Genomic DNA, 22342 nt, shown 5'->3' with positions numbered 1-22342 from the left:
TCCAAACTGAAAAAGCCCAACTCTCAGTCTGTCTTCATAGCAGAGGTGTTCCAGCCCTCTATCATCTTCACAGCCCTCCTTCTGGACTCACTCCAACAGGTCCACATCTCTATTATACTGGGGAACCAGAGCTGGATACAGTACTCCAGGTGGGGGCTCACCAGAGCACAGTAGAGCAGGACAATCATGTCCCTTGACCTCATGGTCACACTGTTTTTGATGTAGCCCAGGACAGGGTTGGCTTTCTGGGCTGCAAGCATGCATTGCCAGCTCATATTGAGCTTTACATTGATCAACACCCCTCAGGGCTGCTCTCACTCCATTCTGCACTCAGCTTGTAATTGTGCTTGGGGTTGCCTCAGCCAATGTGAAGGACCTTGCATGAGGACTTGTGGAACTTCATGCAGTTTGCATAGACCCACCTCTTAAGCTTGTCAAGGTCCCTCTGGATGGCATCCCTTTTCTCCAGCATGTCAACCACACCATACAGCATGGTGACATCAACAAACTTGCCTTTATTCCCACTGTCCATGTCTCCAACAAGGATGTTAAACAGTTCCAGTCCTATTACCAACCGTTGTGGAATGCCACTTGCCACTGGTCTCCATTTGAACATAGAGCTGTTGAGCACAACTCTTTGAGTGTGACCATCCAACCAATTCCTTATCCACAGAGTGGTCCATCTATGAAATCCATATCTCGCCAATATAGAAACAAGGATATCATGTAGGACAGTGTGAAATGCTTTGCACAAGTCCAGGTGGATGACATCAGTTGCTCTTTCCTTATCCAACACTGTAATCCCATCATAGAAGGCCTCCACATTTGTTAGGCACAATTTGTCCTCAGTGAAGCCATGTTGGCTGTCTCAAATCACCTCCTTATCTTTCATTAGCCAGAGCATATTTTCCAGGAGGATCTGCTCCACAGTCCATGCCAGGCACAGAGGTGAGACTGACCATCCTGTAGTTCCCCAGGACTTCCTTTTTACTCTTTCTAGAAATGGGGGTAATGTTTCCCCTTTTCCATTCAGTGGGAACTTGACCAAACTGTCATGACCTCTCAAATATTATGGAGTGGCTTAGCTACTTCATTTGCCAGTTCCCTCAAGACTCATGGATTTCATTAGGTCCCATGGACTTTTACATCTTCAGGATCCTTTAATGGTCTTGCAATTTATCTTCTCCTACAGTGTGCAATTCTATGTTTTCCCAGTTCATATCTTTGCCTTCTCTGTCCTGGGCAGTGTGACTATGGCCATTGCTGGTGAAGACTGAGGAAAAAGAATTTGTTCAGTACCTCAGCCTTCTCCATCCCATGGGTAACCAGGCCTCCTGTTTCATTCTGGACGTGGCCCACATTTTCCCTTATTTTCCTTTTACTGCTGACAGAAAGTATTTCTTACTGTCCTTGACATCCCTGGCCAGATTTAATTCTATCAGGCCTTTAGCTTTCCTAACCTGATCCCTTGATACTCAGACAGTTTCTCTGTATACCTCCCAGCCTACCTGCCACTACTTCCAGCCTCTGTAGGCTTCCTGTTTGTGTTTGAGTTTGCCCAGGAGCTCTGTGCTAATCCATGCAGACCTCCCGAGATTTTTGCCTGACCTTTTTCTGTGTTGGGATGCATCACTCCTGAGTCTAAAGGCATCCTGTGGTCATCTTCCTTCCAGGGTTTTGTCCCACGGTACTCTACCAAGAAGATCTCAGAACAGGCCAAAGTCTGCTCTCCCAAAGTCCAGGGTAGTGAGATGCTTGTGTGCCCTCCTCGCTGCCCCAAAGAAGTTGAACTCCACCATTTCATGGTCACTGCAGCCAAGGCTGCCCTCAAGCTTCACATTCACCACCAGACCCTCCTCATGGGTGAGAAGAAGGTCCAGCATGTCACGTCTTCTCACTGCCTCATTGCTGATGTCCAGCAAGATGTGATAGACATCAACAAATAACATCAAACAGTTAAAATAAATTTCTTAAAGCTTTTTGCTCTTAACCCCAAAACAATAGCAGATGAGCCTTGTCAACAATTTGCTAGTTGCTTAGTACACTCTGACTACCATGTTCTAGAATGCACATTATATATCTGGTTGGTATTAAAGTGCATAATGAAGAACATATTTACATCCTGTATTTTTCCAATCTTATTCACTATATTACAGGATTAATGGGCCTACAGTTCATGTCAGGAGCCAAATTGTTGCAATAAAATATGAAGCATTTATCTGCTCAGAGGCTGGGAAGGGCACAGTTTATTGCCAAGTTTGAAACAACTCTAACAAGGGCATGTGTTACTAAATCTCATTCATGCCCGTAAGATTTCACATGCTAAGTCTATGCTGAGTAAAAAAAAATCAGAAATATAAAGGTAATCCTATTCTCTTATTTTTATTGACCATTAGAAATAAGCTAGGCTCTGTACTAGAAGCAGCCTGTTTTCCAGCTCACTTCAGCTACTTTTAAGGTATCTAACACCTCATTGCAATCTACACAAGACATGGAAAGTACTGGGCAAATAAAGAAAGGGACACAGTCCTACCAGAACGCAGGAAAACCACTGGATAAACAGTTTGTTGATAGCCATATCCAACTGTCACAGCGTTTCACCTAGAACTTGTGAACCAATGATGATATGCTCATTCCCCTCAAGTCAACAGAAGATGTGCCAAGTATAAGGCATTGACCATCTTCTTGTTCATGCAGAGAGCTCACAAATAACATCTTGGATAAAAGCACTGGAAGTCAACAGTAAAGAATCACAGAATCACAGAATTGTAGGAGTTGGAAGGGACCTCAAGAGATCATCGGGTCCAACCCCCTTGCCAAAGCAGGTCCCTAGCTCATATTGCACAGATAGGCATCCAGACGGGTCTTGAATATCTCCAGAGCTGGAGACTCCACCACCTCCCTGGGCAGCCTATTCCAGGGCTCTGTCACCCTCACTGGGAAAAAGTTCTTCCACATGTTGGTGCGGAACTTCCTGTGCTCCAACTTGCAGCCATTGCCCCTTGTCCTGTCCCCACAGACCATTGAAAAGGGACTGGCTAATTTCCCCTGCATCCCATGCTTAAGATATTTATAAACATTAATTAGATCCCCCCTTAATCTTCTTTTATCAAGGCTGAACAGTACCAGCTCACTCAGACTTTCCTCATAGGGGAGATGCTCCAGGCCCTTAATCATCTTCATCGCCCTTCTTTGGACTCTCTCCAGGAGATCCCTGTCCTTTTTATACCAAGGAGCCCAGAACTGGACACAATACTCCAGGTGGGGCCTGACCAGGGCAGAGTAGAAGGGGAGGATCACCTCCTTTGACCTGCTGGCCACACTCCTCCTGATACACCCCAGGATCCCATTGGCTCTCTTAGCCACCAGGGCACACTGCTGGCTACCTGTCATCTACCAGGCCCCCCAGGTCCTTTTCCATAGAGCTCTTCTCCAGCAGGTCATCCCCCAGCCTGTACTGACACAGACGGTTGTTCCTTCCCAGGTGCAAGACTCTACACTTGCTTTTGTTGAATCTCACCTGGTTTCTCCCTGCCCACCTCTCCAGCCTGTCCAGGTCTCTCTGGATGGCAGTGCAGTGTTCCTGCATGTCAGCCACTCCTCCCAGCTTTGTATCATCGGCGTACTTGCTGAGGATGGATGCTGTTCCCTCATCAAGGTTGTCAATGAAGATATTAAACAGGACTGGACCCAACACCGAGCCCTGGGGAACACCACTAGTCACAGGTCTCCAGTCAGACTCTGCTCCACTGATCACCACCCTCTGAGCCCGGTCCGACAGCCAGTTCTTAACCCACCTCATTGTCTACTCATCTATCCCGTGCTCTCTCAGCTTTGCTATCAGGATGTCATGGGAGACAGTATCAAAAGCCTTGTTGAAGTCAAGGTAGATGACATCCACTGCTCTCCCTCCATCTACCCAGCTGGTGATGAGATCATAGAAGGCTATGAGATTGGTCGAGCACGGTCTCCCCTTGGTGAATCCATGATGACTGCTCCTCATGACCTTCTTTTCATCCAATTGCTTGGAGATGGCATCCAGAACAAGCTGTTCCATTACCTTTCCTGGGACAGAGGTGAGGGATGCTAAGGATCAGGCATTCCAAGTTATAAATATCAGGACAAAAAAAGGTATGTAGCAGAATTTAAGTAGAAACAGAATTAGGAAGCAAGAAATGTCTTCATCATTCTAGGTGTTACAGGTCTAAGCCAAGTGCAAACAAGTAGTCCCATTATCCAGGTGAAGAAAAATGGGGAGAGGAGGTGGACTGAACAACTCACCAAGCTCACACAGGCTAAGAGTCAGGAAGTGAAAAATAGTTCTGCATCCTATCATTGCAGTCCTCCTGTTATAAATCTTTAGTGAAACTGAACATAATCAGAGTAAATCCATAATTCATATAGCTGTTTTAAAGAATCATATTAATAAATTTTAAAACACTTCAAAACTTCCTACAAAGTTTCTTCCAAAAGAAAAATAAAACAATAAAATCAGTTTCAAATAAAGACAGGTGTTTTTGAAGACTGGAAGACAGGAAGAAGGTAATACTTCCAATAAATATGACATTTCAGCAACAAGCTCAGAGGAAAAAAAAGGAAGGACTTGCAGGCAAGACAAAAGAGCTTATAGAAACCTCAAAAAAACACAAAGAGACAATAAAAGCTAAAAATTGTGCTGAAGCTGCACATGACTGAAAGGAGGAGCAGCAAAACTAATTAGAAATGGGGAAAGTAGAAGAGCAGAATAGATGTCTGCAAACCTAGTGGAGAAACACCAGATTGGAAAATTATAACTGTGGAAATATGCATATATTGCCACATATGACTGTGTCTGAGCTACAGAAAGATATATGGAAAAGACAACTCAAACTCTCACTGTTTCCACACAACACAAATATGCACTAAGCTGCAGGATGTCACTTTAATTCAATCCAACAGCACTGTGCTTTACATCCTGCATGTACTTAGCACATTCAAAACATCCACCAAATCTTCTGTCATCCTCCCTGTTGTCAGCCCAAGGCATCATAGTTTAAGACATCACACAATGATGATGGACCAGACTTAGAAATCTTGATCTAGAACAGATGGAGCTCATTTGCTGTTCAGATATGTATAGCTTTATCTCCTCCTCTTGCAGGAATAACATTAAAAAATGAAATTAAATAAAGTTGTTTCTGTATTTCAGATCCATTTAAGTCACAGCAGGTGGGGTCTCATCCAGAAAGAATGACACTTAATGGATATAGAGCTTTTTTAAATCCAAATCAGAATTCCCTCAGAAAGAAGATAAAAGTTTAAAATATATTCAATTTACTTGTGCACTCAGCATATTTCAAGCAGAAATTAAAATTAATATGTGGCAATGGGGTACTGAATTTCTTTGGTTATTCTGTAGGAATGCAAATACACTCTTAAAAACAGATAAGCCATATGTTTATAAAAACCCCTAAAAAGCTCACATGACAAATGAGGTTTATAATCTGAATAATGAGGGACTTCAGAATGAAATGAAGGACAGCAGCAGTTATGAGGAGGTAAAGTCAAATTTTAATTCTTTATATAAGAAATATACACTTCTTATTTTGAGAATGCCTTAAATGTTCAAAGCTAACGTTTCCATTTTCAGGTAAGATACAGCAACTTAGTAACATGTTCAGCTAAGTATGTCTCAGTGCAGGCCTCAAACATCTTAATTTCAGAGCCTAAATCTGAGATGCCTCAAGCCTCTAGTCATTTTCAAAATCTGATCAAATAATTATCTTCCTGAAAATTATATTAAATACTTCTTATGTGAAATAAAACATAATTTGTTTTTTATGAATATATAAATTATTCTTACCGCAATTTAGTCAGGCTACTGCAAATGCCTACTTGCATATGAAGAGCTCCATCCTTTATGTCAGAAAGTTAATAAAACCCCATTTCAATACTTTTTCTGACACGTATCTTGTCATGAAAAAAACAGCAGTACTTTCTGCACGCTGCAGAGCAGAGAGAAGGAGTCACACAGGTTTTGCTATCTCATCCCTGGCAGACACAGGAACACAGAGGACTTCACATCAGATAGAGCCAACACTTCTTAAATCTCTTAGGTCACTGCCATGAATGAAATGTTCTATCTGCAAATGTTTGCTCAGTCAATAAACTTGGAGGCAGGAAACTCATTTATGTGCTTATTATCCTTCATAATAACATATACATGTCTAGAGATTAACACTCTAGGACCTCTAAGCCATGCAAATCACTGACGTAATTTAAACAGCCCTGTGATAAAACATTACCCTCTGTACTAGAGGAACTGAGGCACAGAAGTGAAATAAAAACTTGAAGTTCCTGTTTAAACTGTGAATGTTCAACATTAATTTAAGGAAAAAAAAATGAGAGAGGAAAAAAACTTAGATGCAGACACGCATGCAAAATTCCATTATGGGGGTGGTGGGCTAGAAGAATCTGGTTTTAAACATACTGACCAGCTCTGCTGGTAAGAGAACCAGGCACCTTGGATTCAAATTTCATACTTTCGCCGCTAAACCACAATCCCTGCAGAGTATTTAAGTAAAGCTGTAAAACGGAACATCAAACAGAAAATGCAAAGCTCTAGGATGTATTTGAATACTATCAAGAGCACTCAGCTAATCACATTTCTCCTCAGCAAAACATTTGTAAAAAAAAAAAGAGAAATTATTCCATACAGTAGAATATCTGTGGATCTCTACATGGTTATTACGAGGAGGAAAGAGTTAGTGTTTCTATTACAAACTAAGCATGAATGACCAAAAAAAGCCCAAGCAAAAAACAAGAAACAACATGGTAACAAGCAGTGATGAAGAAGAACTCAACAATGTTTGTGGCTAAACAAAATGGTTAATGCTTAGTCATGATTTCATAGGTTAGCGGTGTGAGCTGTAAGTGCAAAAGGATAATACTAAATAGTTCTGACATTAAATTGTTTCAACACAAGTTCCTTAAGAGATACGTTATGCCTCCTCAGCACTGCATTTTGTTGTGTGCTGCTTTCTCATTACATGTATCTCAGGCTTAATTGTGACTTGAGGCATTTTTAAGAAGAAATATCAAGCCCAGAAAGGCCAGTGCTATGCTGAACCTCACAAAAACTTAGAAACAATTACTATTTTCTGTAGAGACAGAAACTTTGTCATTAAAGTTTTACATGGAAATTGATACAGTGAACAAAAGCACTGCTTGCTCCAGCAGCAATCAATAATGCTTTAGAGAAGGGTTTAAGAAACGTCTAGTTGGCAAAGGCAAATTCATCCCCACGCTAAAAGTAGTCCCAGTCTGTGATACTCAAATCCTAACCTAGAAGCATAAGATGAAGAAGTATTTCCTCTGAAAAAATCTAATCTTAATAAGCATTTTTTTCTTAATTTTCCATATAAAAAATATTTCCTACTTCACCCTGCAATGGTCCAGTCCCAGATTTAGCAGGAATGGCTATAGTGGCTTGCTCTGGTAAGCATCCACCTAGCTGCATAATGCAGGCACCATCACTGTGTTTTATTTTACTCCAAATCCAATTCAGAGCCGAGTTGAGTAAAAAACACCCTCCCTCAAAAAAATCACTTGCGACTTGTTTTTTCAGAGGTGCTGAGAAACCATAATCCATCTTTTTCCGTCATGGAAATCTTTTACCTTATGGTAGAACTCAGGCCTTTATAACCCCAGGACTCTATTTCTATACCTATAAGACCTATAGCCCACACTTCAGAGGAGAGGGGCACAGGAAAGCATCCTGAGCACTCTAAAACACACTCACAAAACAGAAGAATCAATGATTACAGCAGACATGTTATTAAGACTATGAGGCCACTGGGTTCACTAACCCCACGTAATCAGAAAACAAAGTAAATGAAGTGCCACTGCTACTAGCCACTCTACTGGATCTTCTCCAGGATTTTGAAGTGCCAATTAATTGATTTTTTTTTAAGCTGTCCATATCCAAGGGTAGGAACTACATGTGTAGCTGTTTATCGGCTAGAGTACATACACTGATCTCCCAGCAAGGATAAAAGCAGCAGAATGTAAATGAAAAAAATGTTAAGACTTCAATAATTAGCAAAAGCCAGCTGCAGCTAATAAGGAGATGGAATGTTAAACTGGGATTTTTTTTTTTTAAATTTTTTTAAACTTCACTGCAGCTGAGCCACAGAAGCCAAGTAAATTGCTGGACTCTTTTGCTCTACGACTTCTGGTAGAAAACTGAGCATGGAAAAACTACCACAGCTGATCTGGTAGGAACAGAAGCCCTAAATGGAGGTCTTCTTTCAGGTCAAGCTTTGGCAAATTCTAATCCTTCTCAGGTGACATTACTTGTATTCGACCGCATCCAGTTGATCTCTTCAAATATTTTCCTTCCTCTCCTCCTTAAGCCTTCCAGAGTGTGTTTAAGTAGCACAGACTAATGTTATTTTACCCAATGAGCCTCATGTTACACCAGGCTCAATATGCAGTAGTTTCACTTAGTGGCTGCTTGGAAAGCTATTAAGAGAAAACAATATGAAACCAAGTCTGTCTTCAGTTTCAGGTTTAATAGAGTCACATTTCATTCCTTTCCCAAAAGCTGAAAAAACCCTACATATTGATGCTACTGCTAATGTTACAATAACTGAAATAAAAGTTGGAAGCAGCAAGACTTTTTCCAGGAGTCTGATGGAAAGAACTGAAAGTAATGAAAAAGAGTTTGATTTCTCAATTACAGCGTTAGCAACGAGAACTACAACTCTTTAAACAAAAAGAGGACTGCCTGATTTTCAGTCTTTTTATATGAAATATAATATGTAATATTGCATGAGATAACGATATACCTGAACAAGCATCACTTTGGAAATACGGACTATATATGAAACAGACTGATGCTACCCCCAGACTTAAAACAAAGCAAGTGAGACCAGTTAGATCTAGTGTCTTAACCATTACATTTACAATGTACTTTTTGGCATTTGTAAATACTTAGGGGAAAAAAATGGGGGAGCAAAGGACTCATATGATGCAAAATTACCGTATGTAGAACCATATGTTATGGTAAGTTTAAAACCACAGATCATCCAGACAAACTTAGTTCTTCATCTTCCCTCTGATTCCACCTCTTACCTTTTACTTCCACTGCTCATCATCTGGGAAGCGTGCACAGGAGATAGAAGGGAAGTAAGAGGTGGAGCTGGTGTTATTTCAAGACTTCTGCTAAACTGGGAGTCTTGCTGAATGGAAAGAGACAGAGCTGGGAAGTCCTGTGTCACTGTTAAATACCAGGAAGCTCATCTGGGTTGATCTCAGTAGTCCAGCAAAGTTAAGGTGATTGTAACTGTACATGATTCAGTAAAAAATGTCATTGTAAAAAAGCATTTCCTGATTTTCAGAAGGAACCTCCTGTGTTTCAGTTTGCACACATTGCTGCTTGTCCTGCAACTGTGCACCCCTGAAAAGAGTCCAGCTCTGGCCTCTTTGCGCTATCCGTTCAGCTACACTGCTGAGATCTTTCTTGAGCCTTCCCCAGGATGAACAGTCCCAGCTCTAAGCCTTTCCTCACAGCAGAGATGCTCCAGCTCCTTGTTTGTCTTCATGACCCTTCTTTGAACTCACTCCAGTACATCCATGTCTGTCTTGTACTGAGGAGCCCAGAGATGGACACAGTACTCCAGGTGAGGCCTCACCAGTGCTGACTAGAGGGGAAGGAACATGGGCCAGCAACACTTGTCCTACCATAGTCCCGAATACCAGTAGCCTGCCTTGCAAAGCAAGAGCATATTGTTGGCTTATGTTCAGCATTGTGTCCACCATGACCTCCAGGGTCTCTTCTGCAAGCTTCTTTCCAACTGGGCGGCCCTCAGCATCTAGGCATACATGGTGTTATTCTTTCCCAGGTACAGGACTTTGTGCTTCTTGTTGAACTTCATGAGCTCCTGTTGATTTCTCCAGCCTGTTGAGGACCCCCTGGATGGGGGTTAATTTCCAGAACAGCGATAGTGCAAGATGCAAATAACAATACATTTTTAGCAGAAGAACAGACACTATCTTCTTCTTGTACCCGAAGTCAAGAAAAACTAGTTACCCTTTGACACAATTTAGACATTTCAGAGATGCTGCAAAAGACATGGATGACCACATGCAGCCCAAATATGGAAAGGTAACAGGAAAGTTGTTTTCTTTCTTGCTAAGAGAGATATAGATGAGGCTGAACCCCGCTATCTGAAATGAAGGACATATTTTTTGTGTGCTTATGCATGCCCTCAACACAGAGAAGCTGTGTAATCCAGTAAAGACAAGAATCAAAAGTGGAGATAAGATGCCCAACTTTGCCCCAAACTGTTAATCACAAGATTATTGTGTGCTTCCTCTTCCTCTCATACCCTGCACTGGTTTTGCTTGAACCCTTCAGATGAACTATATAGTTTTACTACTACACATCTGTAGTTGGATTGGACAGACAGTCTGCTTCTAAAACAACCTCTATTGAAAAACACACAAACAAAACACAGTAAACTCGAATCAAAGTAAGCTTCATTTTTAAAAAGAGTTACTTTAATCACTACAAAAAATGACAGGGATTTTTCTCATTTTACTTCTAACTACAGCTACAAATAGCAGACTTGGAAGTGTTAGGTTAATGGTTGGACTTGATGATCTTAAAAGTCTTTTCCAACCTAAATTATTTTATGATTTCATTCTGTGTTTCCTAAAACTCAATTCACATACCCCTCCAAAAACCCACACCTTTGAAAGCCAAGTATAACACATGAAGTTCAGCAAAACCTGAGATTGATTAGAGTTATGATAAAAAGAGAAAACATGATTCACTGTCATTCAGCATCCATAAAGTTGCTGCACCACAGAATAATGCAGCAGTGTTGTGAGAAATACAATCAGAAGCCAAAACACCTGTCAAGAAGCACCATTTGTATCACATGCTTCCATTATTAACTCTGTAATATTGACATTCCACACTGGAACACTGCTTAGCACTTACATAAAACAGGATTTCTTTTCTATTACCATTGCCATTGATGCATACACTTAGAAACCAGACGTTTTACATGTGGAAAGACTAACAATGTGAGCAATCCCTCTGACTTCCTGAACATACCCTTACCAGCAAGGCAGACTTCCCCCACTGAACCATGGCAGGAAGACAACAGACAAAACAGGCAATCTGCCCATGTGCAATCAGTATTTTCTGAACATCTTCAAAATCAGAGAGAGGCGCATGTAAGCCAGGTGCATTTTTGATGGTCCAGGCAAGGAGCTTAAGTTGAAGAACTGTCCTTTCACCTGCTGTTGCAAAAGGAGTAGATCACAACAGCAAAGGCCCACAACTGCCGTAATCCAAAAGGTCTTGTCTCTCTGTTATCCCACAGAAATTCAACTTTCTTTAACAATGACCATTCAATGAAGTAAGGGAGAGAAGACTGACCAGTTTAGAGGGGACAGGAAACCAAATGTAGATGTAAAGCCAGCTGCCGAGCATGCTCCTGATGAAAGTATTAGAAAATATAATTGCATGAGGACAGAGAAATAAGCAAACTCTCTATAAACTGTTCTTTGGTGTAGGTCCCTTGAGAGAACAAAGCATCTCAGATCAGAGGCCACTTGTAAGCAGCTTGCAATAGTTGGAAATAGCTTTAAACAAATTAAAACCATGTAGCTGCTGTACTGTTGTGTTATGAACATGTAGATGATCTTGGAGGTCATTTCCAACCTTAATGATTATACGATTCTATGAACACAACCTAATTCACCTCAGGTACATTGCAGTGATCCTGCTGAGTGACAACTTTCTCTTGCTGTGTCAAAATTGAATCCATGTCCATCATGTTATTGGCATGCACTATATAGAGACAGGTCTGAGCTAGCTGTAATGAAATGCCAAAGAACATTTCTGCTAGTGGAGAGAAATCCAGGCCAGATGCTGCTCTGGTGTGGTGAGTTGACCCTGTCTGGAGGCCAGGTACCTACCAAAGCCGCACTGTCACTGCCCATCCTCAGCTGGACGGGCGAGACAAAACACAGCAAAAGACTCATGGGTCGAGATAAGGACAGGGAGAGATCACTCACCAATTACCATCATGGGCAAAACAGACTCAACTCTGGAAAATAAGTCTAATTTATTACCAATCAAATCAGAGTAGGACAATGAGAAATAAACCCAAATCTTAAAACACCTGGCCCTCCATTCTTCCCAGGCTCAACTTCACTCCTCATTTCTCTCTTTCCACCACACCAGGAGCACAAGGGGACAAGGAATGAGAGTTTGGGTCAGTCCATCACATATTATCTCTGCTACTCCTTCCTTCTCAGTGGAGGGATTCCTCACACTCTTCCCTTGTTTCTGTGGGGTCCCTCTCACAGGAAATAGTTCTCCATAAAATTCTCCAGTGTGAGTCCTTCCCATGGGCTGCAGCTCTTCACAAACTGCTCCAGTGTGGGTCCCTTCCACAGGGTGAAGAGCTTCAGGACCAGACTGCTACAGCGTGGGTCCCCCACAGAGTCACAAGTCCTGCCAGCAAACCGGCTCCAGGGTGGGCTTCTCAAGGGGTCACAGCCTCCTTCAGGTGTCTCCACCTGCGCTGGTATGGGGTCTGGTGTGGCAGGGACAGCCTGCTTCACCATGTTTTTCTACAGGGGCTGCAGGAGAACTTCTGATCCAGCACTTGGAGCACCTCTTCACCCTCCTTCTTCACTGACTCAACTGTCTGCAGAGTTGTTTTTCTCACATCTTCATGCTCCTCTCCCTGGCTACAATTAGTCTTCATGAGGTTTTTTTCTTCCCTTCTTTATTATGTTATCCCAGAGATGCTACCACTGTTGATGATGGGCTCATCCTTGGCCAGTGGAGGGTCCATCTTGTAGCAGGCTGGCATTGGCTCTATCAACTCTATAGGGGAAACTTCTAGCAGCTTCTCAGAGAAGCAACTCCTGTAGTCCTCCTAGTATCAAAACCTCACCATGGAAATCTAGTACATCTGATGATCTTTTAATGCAGAGGTTACTGTCGAAGCAGGGACAGCACTATAGGACCTCACCTCAGTTGGGATCCTTAAGTGCTACCTCAATAGGGATAAAGTGAAAGACGATGAAACTTTAATTCCCATTCAAGAGCATTAGCTACATGTCTTTCAGTGGAATCACTAGGTAAATTGGTAGGTTTATAACAAAAACATATCATATCTACCAAAATGTTTTGTAATAACTCAAGAAAGAAGCAAGAGCAACTCAGTAACACTTTGCTAAGCAGAGCTGCTGTTTCAGTGGTTTCCAACTTGCCCAACAAGTTTTACTATGGACGCGCTGGGTGTTGTCAGCACTGCTATACATGTGCAGATTAATCTGTGCATGCACAACAGCCATTTGTCTGATGTGGCTAGTTTGGGGGTTTTTTGGTATTTCAAAGGTGGCAACCATACGGCCGAACAGACTATACACTAGTGCAGAGCATATATTCCTCTGCAACATATTTCAGCCAGTGCTTCAACTCAAAAAAGAAAATAATGTCTGGATCAGGAAGTTTGTATTTTGTCACACTACTGGAGCTCTCTGGCACAAATATTGTTGTCCCTTTCCAGTGTAAATCAGTACAAGTTTCTCCCAGTATATATGAAGGCACAGACATTGCCTCCATTGCTGCACAGTCTACCTGGGAGTTCAGGTTTATGCAACTACATTGTGGTTGCACCAATATAGACAGTACCTAAAAGCCAATATCACAAACACCACTTATCTTTTAGGTCCCTTCTTCCATGTCATTGCATCTATATTTGTGTCTGTTTTGACCAAGATAGAGAAAATCTTGACCATTCTCAATAAAAATAGATCAAACTTTCTGCAAGATGAATTTGAGACTGATAATCCCTAAACCATATCCTCTGGATTACTTTTAGATTTACATTTTTATAATCCTATTGAATTATATTTTTTAAATCAAAAATAATACTAGAAGAATTTTCATAGTATTTTTAATCTACTTTAACTCTACATGAGATTTACTCTTACCCTCTTCAAATAATGTTCATAATTCAATTAAGAGTTTTTATTTTGGAACGTAATTACAGAACTGTAGTTGGAAAAGACCTTTAAGACCATCAAGTCAAACTGCAGAATCTAGCACTGCCAAGTCCACCACCAAACCACCTCCCTAAGGGCCACATCTACATATGTTTTAAATACCTCCAGGAATGGTGACTCAACCGCTTCCCTGGGCAGACTCTTGCAGTGCTTGACAACTTTCTTTCCATGAAGAAATTTTTCCTAATATCCAATCTAAACCTCCCTGATGCAATTTGAGACCATTTTCTCTCATCCTGTTGCTTGCTACTTGAGAGAAGAGATCAACACCCACCTGGCTACCACCTGTAGACAAGGTTTTCCCTCAGCTTCCTCTTCTACAGGCTAAACAACCCCAGTTCCCTCAGCTGCTCCTCATCAAATTGTGCTCCAGACCATTCACCAGCTTTGTTGCCCTTCTCTGGACACACTGCAGCACCACAATCTCCTTGTAGTGTGGGGACAAAAACTGAACGCAGTACTTGAGGTGTGGCTTTACCAGTGCCAAGTACAGGGGACAATCACTTCCCCAGTTCTGCTAGAAACAAGATTTGTGATACAAACCAGGATGCCATTATCCTTCTTGGCCACGTGGGCACGCTGCTGGCTTATGTTCAGCCAGCTGTTGACCAACATCCCCAAGTCCTTTTCCACTGGACAGCTTTCCAGCCACTGTGCCCCAAGCCTGTGACATTGCACAGGGTTGTTAAGGTCATTCAAGTCCATAAAGAAGAGAAAAGGCCAGACAATAACCAACATTTCACAGATTACCGCCTAAAAAGAAATTTGAAGTGACAACTTCACATTTAAGCAACAAGTAATTACAACAAAGTAGAGTAAGATTTAAGCAGAGAACATATATTTGTTGTAGTGTTGTGTTCAAGAGTATTTAAGTACAAACACAAAGATGAGGTAGCACAACCTGTATATGTCCATAAAATATTAACATCTGCTCCATGGACCACAAGTCAATACATAAAGATCAGAAACATGCATAGCTTTGAAAGATGATATGATGGAACAATCTCAAATTAAAGACATGGAATCAAGGTCTCAAACTTTCGTAATCTCAGATGAAGATCTGCAGAGGAAAGTATTATGATACTCCATTATTCTAGATTTGTTGCAGTTGTCATCTCCATGCCACACTCAGAACATGGACTTTCACATCAATTAAGTATTTTGAAATAGGATTATGTACAAACACCAATTGATTGTAATTCCTCCTTCCTTCCCTGATCTCCACTGCAGAAACTATTGGAAATGTGACATTAATTAGTACGTCTGTCAGAGTCATTCTTTCACTCTTGCCTCTCCCACGTTTGGCACTGTGTTGCACCATCATCTGCCTTTTTGGAGCAGATCACCACCCTGATCCCTTTAAACTTCATTGCTCCTCAGAGTTTGAAAAGTTACTAGTGAAAATGGACAGGATGGTTCACATTGTGGTAAATACTGCAAGAGCTCCGATGTAGAGAGAATAAAGTGATGCAGTTAGGTTTCAAGACCAGCTCAGAAGTTATCTTACTGTCCACAGATACATAGAGTTCAACAAGTATAACAGTAAACCCTGGTCAATAAGGGACCTTTATGTATGGAGTTGGGTGGACAAAGCTATCATGTAGGCAGGGGAAATAGCTGTGTTGCCCAAACTCTGCGCCTGCCTGATGGTGCTCAGAAGCAGGATCCACTTGACGTTTCACTTGCTAAGATGCATTAGTCAGAATCCAAGTATCAAAAAGTCATACCACAAGCCCATTCCACACTCTACACCAAAAATTACTTGGTTTGAGATTTAACAAGCTTCAAATCCAGCACTACTGCCCCAGAAATTGACAAATTTATTCTGCACGCACTAAGTGACTTTCCAAAACATTGCATCTGCTGAACAAGTACTACAAAGACTATGAGTTTACAAACCATGGCAGCACCTAATTTTGGTGTCTAAAGCAGCCCATGATGAAAGGATCAAGCTGTTAAATTTGTGCATTATCAACAGCCAACATGTATGAAGTCATGGTTTTCACTAAGAAAAGGATTAGCAAATACTTGGAGCCTTGACAAATACAAAAGGTTCTCCAACTGTGCCTGAACAAAACTTTGAGGTGAAGAGAGGGCATGCCTGAGGAATTTAATTTAACATTAAATAAATAGTTGAAGCTAAATAAATCTTTCATACAAGAGGAAGTACAAATTTCAGGGACTATATCTGTTAAAGTTAACAGAGCTACACCAACACATCATTTTAATAAAAGGTCAGAAAATTAGATGTGGTGGATGCCTTCTTATTTGGGATTGATTTCAGCTTACTTCAGGGATTAACAATGAGGATGTGTGTAGCTGAACTACACCTCAATTATAGAGGCCATTGGGTCATCTTGTTTAATATTTATTGAGCTGGGGGCATCTTGTATCTGATTAAAGGCAGGCATCTACTGTAGGATGGAGTAAATTGTACCAACTAATCCATGGACAGTTGTGCTGGTACATGGACTGTACCAACCAGCACTACATCAATTATATAAGAAAGGATAGACACTCACAGAGCAGATAATTACATGTAGTCATCACATGAATCCCAGCCGTGGAGTATATAATCAAGGTTGCATTTTTGGAAAGGGGTCTTATGGTCAGCTGTAAGCTTCTGAGTGTGATGCACTGGGAATAGTTTTCAACCTGTTTGACCAGACACTCCCCTCAAAATTATGGTTAGCGAAGATTATTTTTTTTTATTAATAGCTAGATGATCAGAAAGTGCAGACCTCCATGGGATAGTCAGAGTTTTGGCAGAAGCAGCGAGAGCAAGAAAGAAGAGAACCAAAAAACCCACTTACAGAAAGGCCATTGTTTATTACTTTATGCCTTGCATTTTGATAATGAACAACTCTTTCACTTTCTAGCTTTTGAATAATGTCATATTTTTCATTAAAAGCAGCTTATGTAAACACCACCATGCTAACATACTTCATCATAGTAACTATGCTGGCCTGTATACCGTAAATGATACACTGAAGTGAAAAACTGCATTCTTGCTGTTATCATCATAGCTGTGCTGTATTAGTATACAATCTCACTGTTGGTATTTGTCATGTGTTTGGAACTGTTCTAGTAATTTATTTCAGCCAAGCTTTGGAAAACACATCCACTCCCCCCCCCCAAAAAAAAAAAGAAAACATAAAAATAAGCTAAATTTATTAAGTAGAAAAACATAAGGTCTTCATCACAGTGTAGATCTTCTTGCAGGTTTTAATACAAGAGCACGTAAGCATAGACTTCAAGGTTTGACAAACCCATCTAGCCCCGAATCCTAACTCCCAGTGACCTATGATGGAAGCTAAGGGATGGATACAGGAAAGGAAAAGCCTACATAGAGCAACACTGTGCCAGCATATACTCATTTTCAGTTTCCACCCTAACGGGCCTTGAGACACCTAAGGGTGTCAGACACGCATGACTGCCTGGCCACCAGTTGCTCAAGAAGGTCAGGTACATTCCAGGCCCAAAAGGTTATCTTTTAAATATCATAAGCAGCCCTAGAAACCTACTTTGGGCAACTGAATCAAGCACCTTAAATTAGGTGTCCTTTTTCATGCTGAATCCTGCTCTTGGCATTTCGAACGTTTCTTCTGCAAAACATACTCCACTTGAGCACTGATTATCCTCAAAACATACCCCACTTGAGCACTGATTATCCTCAGCACCACTGCATCTCGAGCTAGTTCAGTATTCCGTGAGAGCGACTGACTCAAGCTCTGACTTCTGCTGACATTTTAGGTTTTGAAATATGCTCTGCTATCTGGTAAATCTGAGGGTAAGTAGCCAAAAGATTAAAAGTTCAGACTTTTCAATGGTTACAGTGTTAGGATATTCTTACTGCTGTAGTAATGAATGATGTGTAGATAAAGAGCATTTAATAACTATTCTTAGCAACAAGGGGCTGAGGAACAGAAGCTGCCCTACAAAGCTTTACCACTGATCATGAGTACCTGGAAAATTATTCCAGAAAGTGTTAACATATTTGATTCTGTTACAAGCATTTAATGTAACACGTGAGTAAAACAAGTGTTTCAAAGTACAGGTTCCTTGTAAGATTTTAAGCCTTAACCCACAAACAAAAAACTAACTGTCTTCCAAACATAAAACAAGTTTCACGTTCAAAGGGAAGAGGATAAAATAGGTAAGGTATTTGGATACTGTCAGACAAATAAAATATATTCTTCGTATTATGAATTTTTTTTTTTTAGATTTTCAGTAAATTACTGTTTTGGAATTATTACAGTCCTTGTAAAAGCAGATGTGCTGGCTACTTACTTCAATTAAGTAATTCCAATACAGACTCCTTTTCCCTAAATGCTCAAATTATCAATCTTTCCCAAAGCCTGACCACACAGACCAGCTGAGATAGGTTACAAGGAAAGCTGAATCGTGGTTCCCCATTATCTGAACAGGTCTTTCTTCTAGATTAAAACCTGTATAACAGCTTCCTGTATTAATAGCTGGATTGTGGTCAAGATTCTCACCTTAAGTTATGATACAGACCTAACTTGACATAATTTTGATTCCAGCTGTGTTTCTCTGTATATGTATATACTCCTGTAAACACCATCCGCAGAGCTATAGTGAGCTCTGAGAAATGTCAGGGGAAAGGAAATTTCCCACACACTCCTATTTCCACCTGTGGAGATTTGGCCATCACTGCTATCACTTACTATCCAATCATTGACACAGACATTACCTCTTTCTGTATGTACATCTAATATAGAGTGCGAGCATCCAGGAGCTGAGCATGCACCTTAGCCCTTACCCCACTCCTTGAATATGAACTAAAGAGAAACTCAAGTACTTAACCCCAAGCTTTGATTTGAGTTCTTGGATCTAGGTAACTTCCAGTTTCCCTCTGTGAATGTGTTCCATTCACAACTCTCATTGTTCCATCTCTGGTCTCACCAACTCCAGAGAACCAGCCTGACAGTCCTCATGTCTGATTTTGATTTGCAGTACTCTTAGGGAAATGTGTTTTTATCATGTCTCAAAGACAAGGAAAAACCACTGATCTTTCCACACCCTGTGATATTCAGTGAAAGGCTGCCATGAAGCTGTTCATCTTATACTGACTGCTGAAGAGAAATCTGAAGAAAAGAAAAACTTTCATTGACATGAACAAGTGAGTAGGCATCCAAGAGAAATGAAAAATCAAGTTATACAATTAAACAAGAAAGGGAAATGATGTGCTTTGATATTAGGCTAAGCCAGCTGCACGATTACACCACTGGCCTTTAAACCGTGTAACCCGTAAATGTGTTTTAGGACAGCTTTTGAAAGAAGGGCAAGTAACTATAATTACCTGCTCAGGATAGAGACTTCCAAAGGGAGAATCTGCTGGGGTGTTTTAAGGGCAGAAGGTTCTGCTCTGAGCCAACTAGGCAAAGCAGTATCCAAATGAGCTGCGAAAGTAACTAAAAGCAGCAGTGCAGTTAGCAGGATCTGTTGTTTATAATGCGTTTACTGAATATTTTTTAATGAAGTGACATTGACTAGCAAAGCAGAAATCAGTGCCAGGTAGGAAACCCATTCTAAACCTTAAGTTTTCATGCTGCTTCTACCACAGGGTGGCACACCTTCGTTTGGGAAAGGGTTAAAAGTGAAAGGGGAATGAAGAAACTTTGGAAACATCCCCTCAAATTTACTAAAATCTTGTTTATTTGCATATTCTACATCAGCTACAAACCCACACAAACTCTAATACAACCATACATACTTGATTTTTACTGTACATTTAGCTGCTTTTATTAAAAAGAAAAAAATCTACACATGATATTTGCCCATAATTCCAGACTGAATGCAATTGATTTCTACCGCACAGGGGACTTAATCCATGCCAAAAATTTTATTTAATTAAGAAAATGATATTATGGAGCATCTGAGATCATGTAACAGACAAAAACAGAATGCCAGAGAAATTTTAACTGCCAGTACCCCACAGTGAATGCCTGATTATTTGCAGATGGGATATGGAAAAATTGTGAAATTATTGGAATTTTGGGTCCTGTACGAAAGCATTACTTCAGGCTGCATGTGTCATGGCAAATGTCTATTATAATTTGAATACATTCTTAGATTTTGCTCTCATTGCTTAGAACTGGCTATGCTTACTCCTTTAGACTTAAGTGAAAAAGGCTGCATTCTTTAAAGCGTGGAACAAAACCCTTAGGTGATAGCACAAAACAGTGCCAATAAGTCAACTGTCAATACTGATGTTATTTATCCAATAACTAAACTAAAAACTAATTTAAATCAATCTCCTTTGGAAAAGCCAACTGTTCAACAAGCACAACAATTGGTCTAAGATCAATCAGAGAACATGAGATCAATTAAAACCAGCTTAAGTTTTTGTAGGACAATTCACACAAGTCGAGTTAGATGTCTATTCATTTCAGTACTCCCACAATGCAATCCTTAAGCTCTGTTGTAAAGCAGAAATACCACTATCACCCTCCGCTGTCTAGCCAGCACTCTAAGTAGTTCCACATTTAATTAAAGACACAGTATACCCTTTGTTAGCACAGATAGTCTGGTCACTTTAAAGGACTGCTATCGCTTTAGCCACGCACACAAAAATTAAATTCTGGGAGCCATCTGTTGAAAACCCACTGAAACTGAATTGCTTTACAATTTTATTTGTGCCTCCTCTGAAAGTGACATATGCAGGAAAGTCTATTTTCTTTTCAGGGTTTTATTACTATTTGCACCGGCTTAACACTGGAGAAGTTAGCTCCTTCCCCTTCCAAATGCTTGCCCTAAACGGGCAGTTCTTTCAGAAGTACACATTGCTCAGCGGCTGAGCCACCTGGTTTACAGCTAACTTTAGAAATGGGGAGAGGAGACATGGCTGAGAAAATAATAGGGAAAGGGACATCAAAATAACTCAGAATATGTGGGTAATTGAAACACTTTGCGCTGAAGGTGCACACATTCCCCACACCCCCCTCCAAAAAAAAAGAAAAAGAAAAAGAGAGAGCAAGAAGAAAGCAAGCCCCAGACAGCCCTGACAGCTGGAGAGAGCTGCAGTAACCTTCTCGTCCACATGGGTGCTGTACTGGCACATCTCACTGCCCCGACTTCTAACTCCGGTACTCCCGACCCCAGAGTTTTAGGAAAATAGATTCAACCCCAACGCACCGTTTCTCTCTCTGTTTTTGTTTCCTCAGTGGGATCCGCAGGCTTTGAGCAAAGGCTGGCGGCACAGAGCCTCCCTCGATGCTGGGAAAGGCGAGCATCGCTCCGCCGCCGCGGCGCTCCCGCGGGCTGAGCGGCCAGAGCCCCGCGGCAGCGGCGCGGCGAGGCCGGGGGTGCCCGGAGTCCGCGGGGTGGAAAGGGACAAGCCGCCTTTCTACCTCGGGAACGCGGTCACGCCAAGTGACGGTCCACTGGAGCCTGCCTCAAAGTTGTCCTCACGGACACGGCTGACATCGAACCTCTGACGAGGCACCGCGACGGCACCGGGGCTTCCACTGCTCCGGCGGTCAGGGGGCCGGCAGCGCCCGTCCCGCGGCGGGCAGCTCCCAGCGAGCCCCCCGGCTCCGCCGGCCCCGCAGGAGAGGAGGACACGGCCGCGGCGGGGGACTCGCACCTACCACCCGACGTCCCCGGCGGCCCCACGCGGGCGGCAGAGCGGCCGCGCCGCTCCGGGCGGCCCTTCCCCATCGCCGCTCCGGCCTCCCCGGGAGGAGGCCGGCGGGCAGCTCCGCCGAGGGAGTCTCCACGCCGACCCGGCCCCGCGCCCCAGGGCTCGCCGCCGACACACGTGCCGGCCCGGAGCCTGCGGGCGGGCAGCCGGGGCGCGCCTCACCTGCCGGAGAGCTCCCCTTCTTGGGCGAGGAGGGGATCGGCACGCAGCCCCCCGGCAGCCCTCTCCTGCCCCGCAAGTGGTCCTGCTCGCCGCCCCAGACGGGCGTCCCGGGTGAGCAGGCGGCGCTACTAACCTCTCTTGCTGCGTCTCCAGCGGCCGGCTTGGCAGTGGCCGTAATCCATACAGTTCAGGATGATCAAGGCAAAGGAGAAGAGGCGAAACTGCATCCTGGGCCGCTGGGGTGGGCAGCCTCCTTCAGCGGCGAGGGGCGGCGGAGGCCGGCGGGCCGGCAGCGTGCGGGGCTGCGGGCGGCCTCAGAGGGAGCCGGCGGGGCGCCGCGGGGACCGGCAGGAGCTCACGCGCCTCTTCCTCCCCTTCTCGAGCGCTGCAAACTCAGAGCTGCTTCCAGCATCTCCCCTGCGCTGCGAGGGGAAA

General features: G+C 42.5%; 1 protein-coding gene across 2 annotated transcripts in view; it reads right to left on the bottom strand.

Moving 5' to 3' along the window:
- Positions 1–22134, bottom strand: part of RSPO2 (R-spondin 2) — a gene marked incomplete at both ends in the record, with an annotated part of 112772 nt that extends 90638 nt beyond the window's left edge. The window contains one exon of one of the 2 annotated variants that reach the window (XM_084280452.1): positions 22037–22134. In XM_084280452.1, the coding sequence (XP_084136578.1) occupies positions 22037–22134 (98 nt within the window). The remainder of the gene's footprint in view (positions 1–22036) is intronic. The other variant, XM_084280453.1, reaches the window with a different exon arrangement.
- Positions 22135–22342: the final 208 nt, after the last annotated feature.

The sequence above is a fragment of the Gallinula chloropus genome (assembly GCF_964237585.1).
Source record: "Gallinula chloropus genome assembly, chromosome: 2".
Lineage (NCBI taxonomy): Eukaryota > Metazoa > Chordata > Aves > Gruiformes > Rallidae > Gallinula > Gallinula chloropus.
This window is presented reverse-complemented; position numbering and strand designations above follow the sequence as displayed.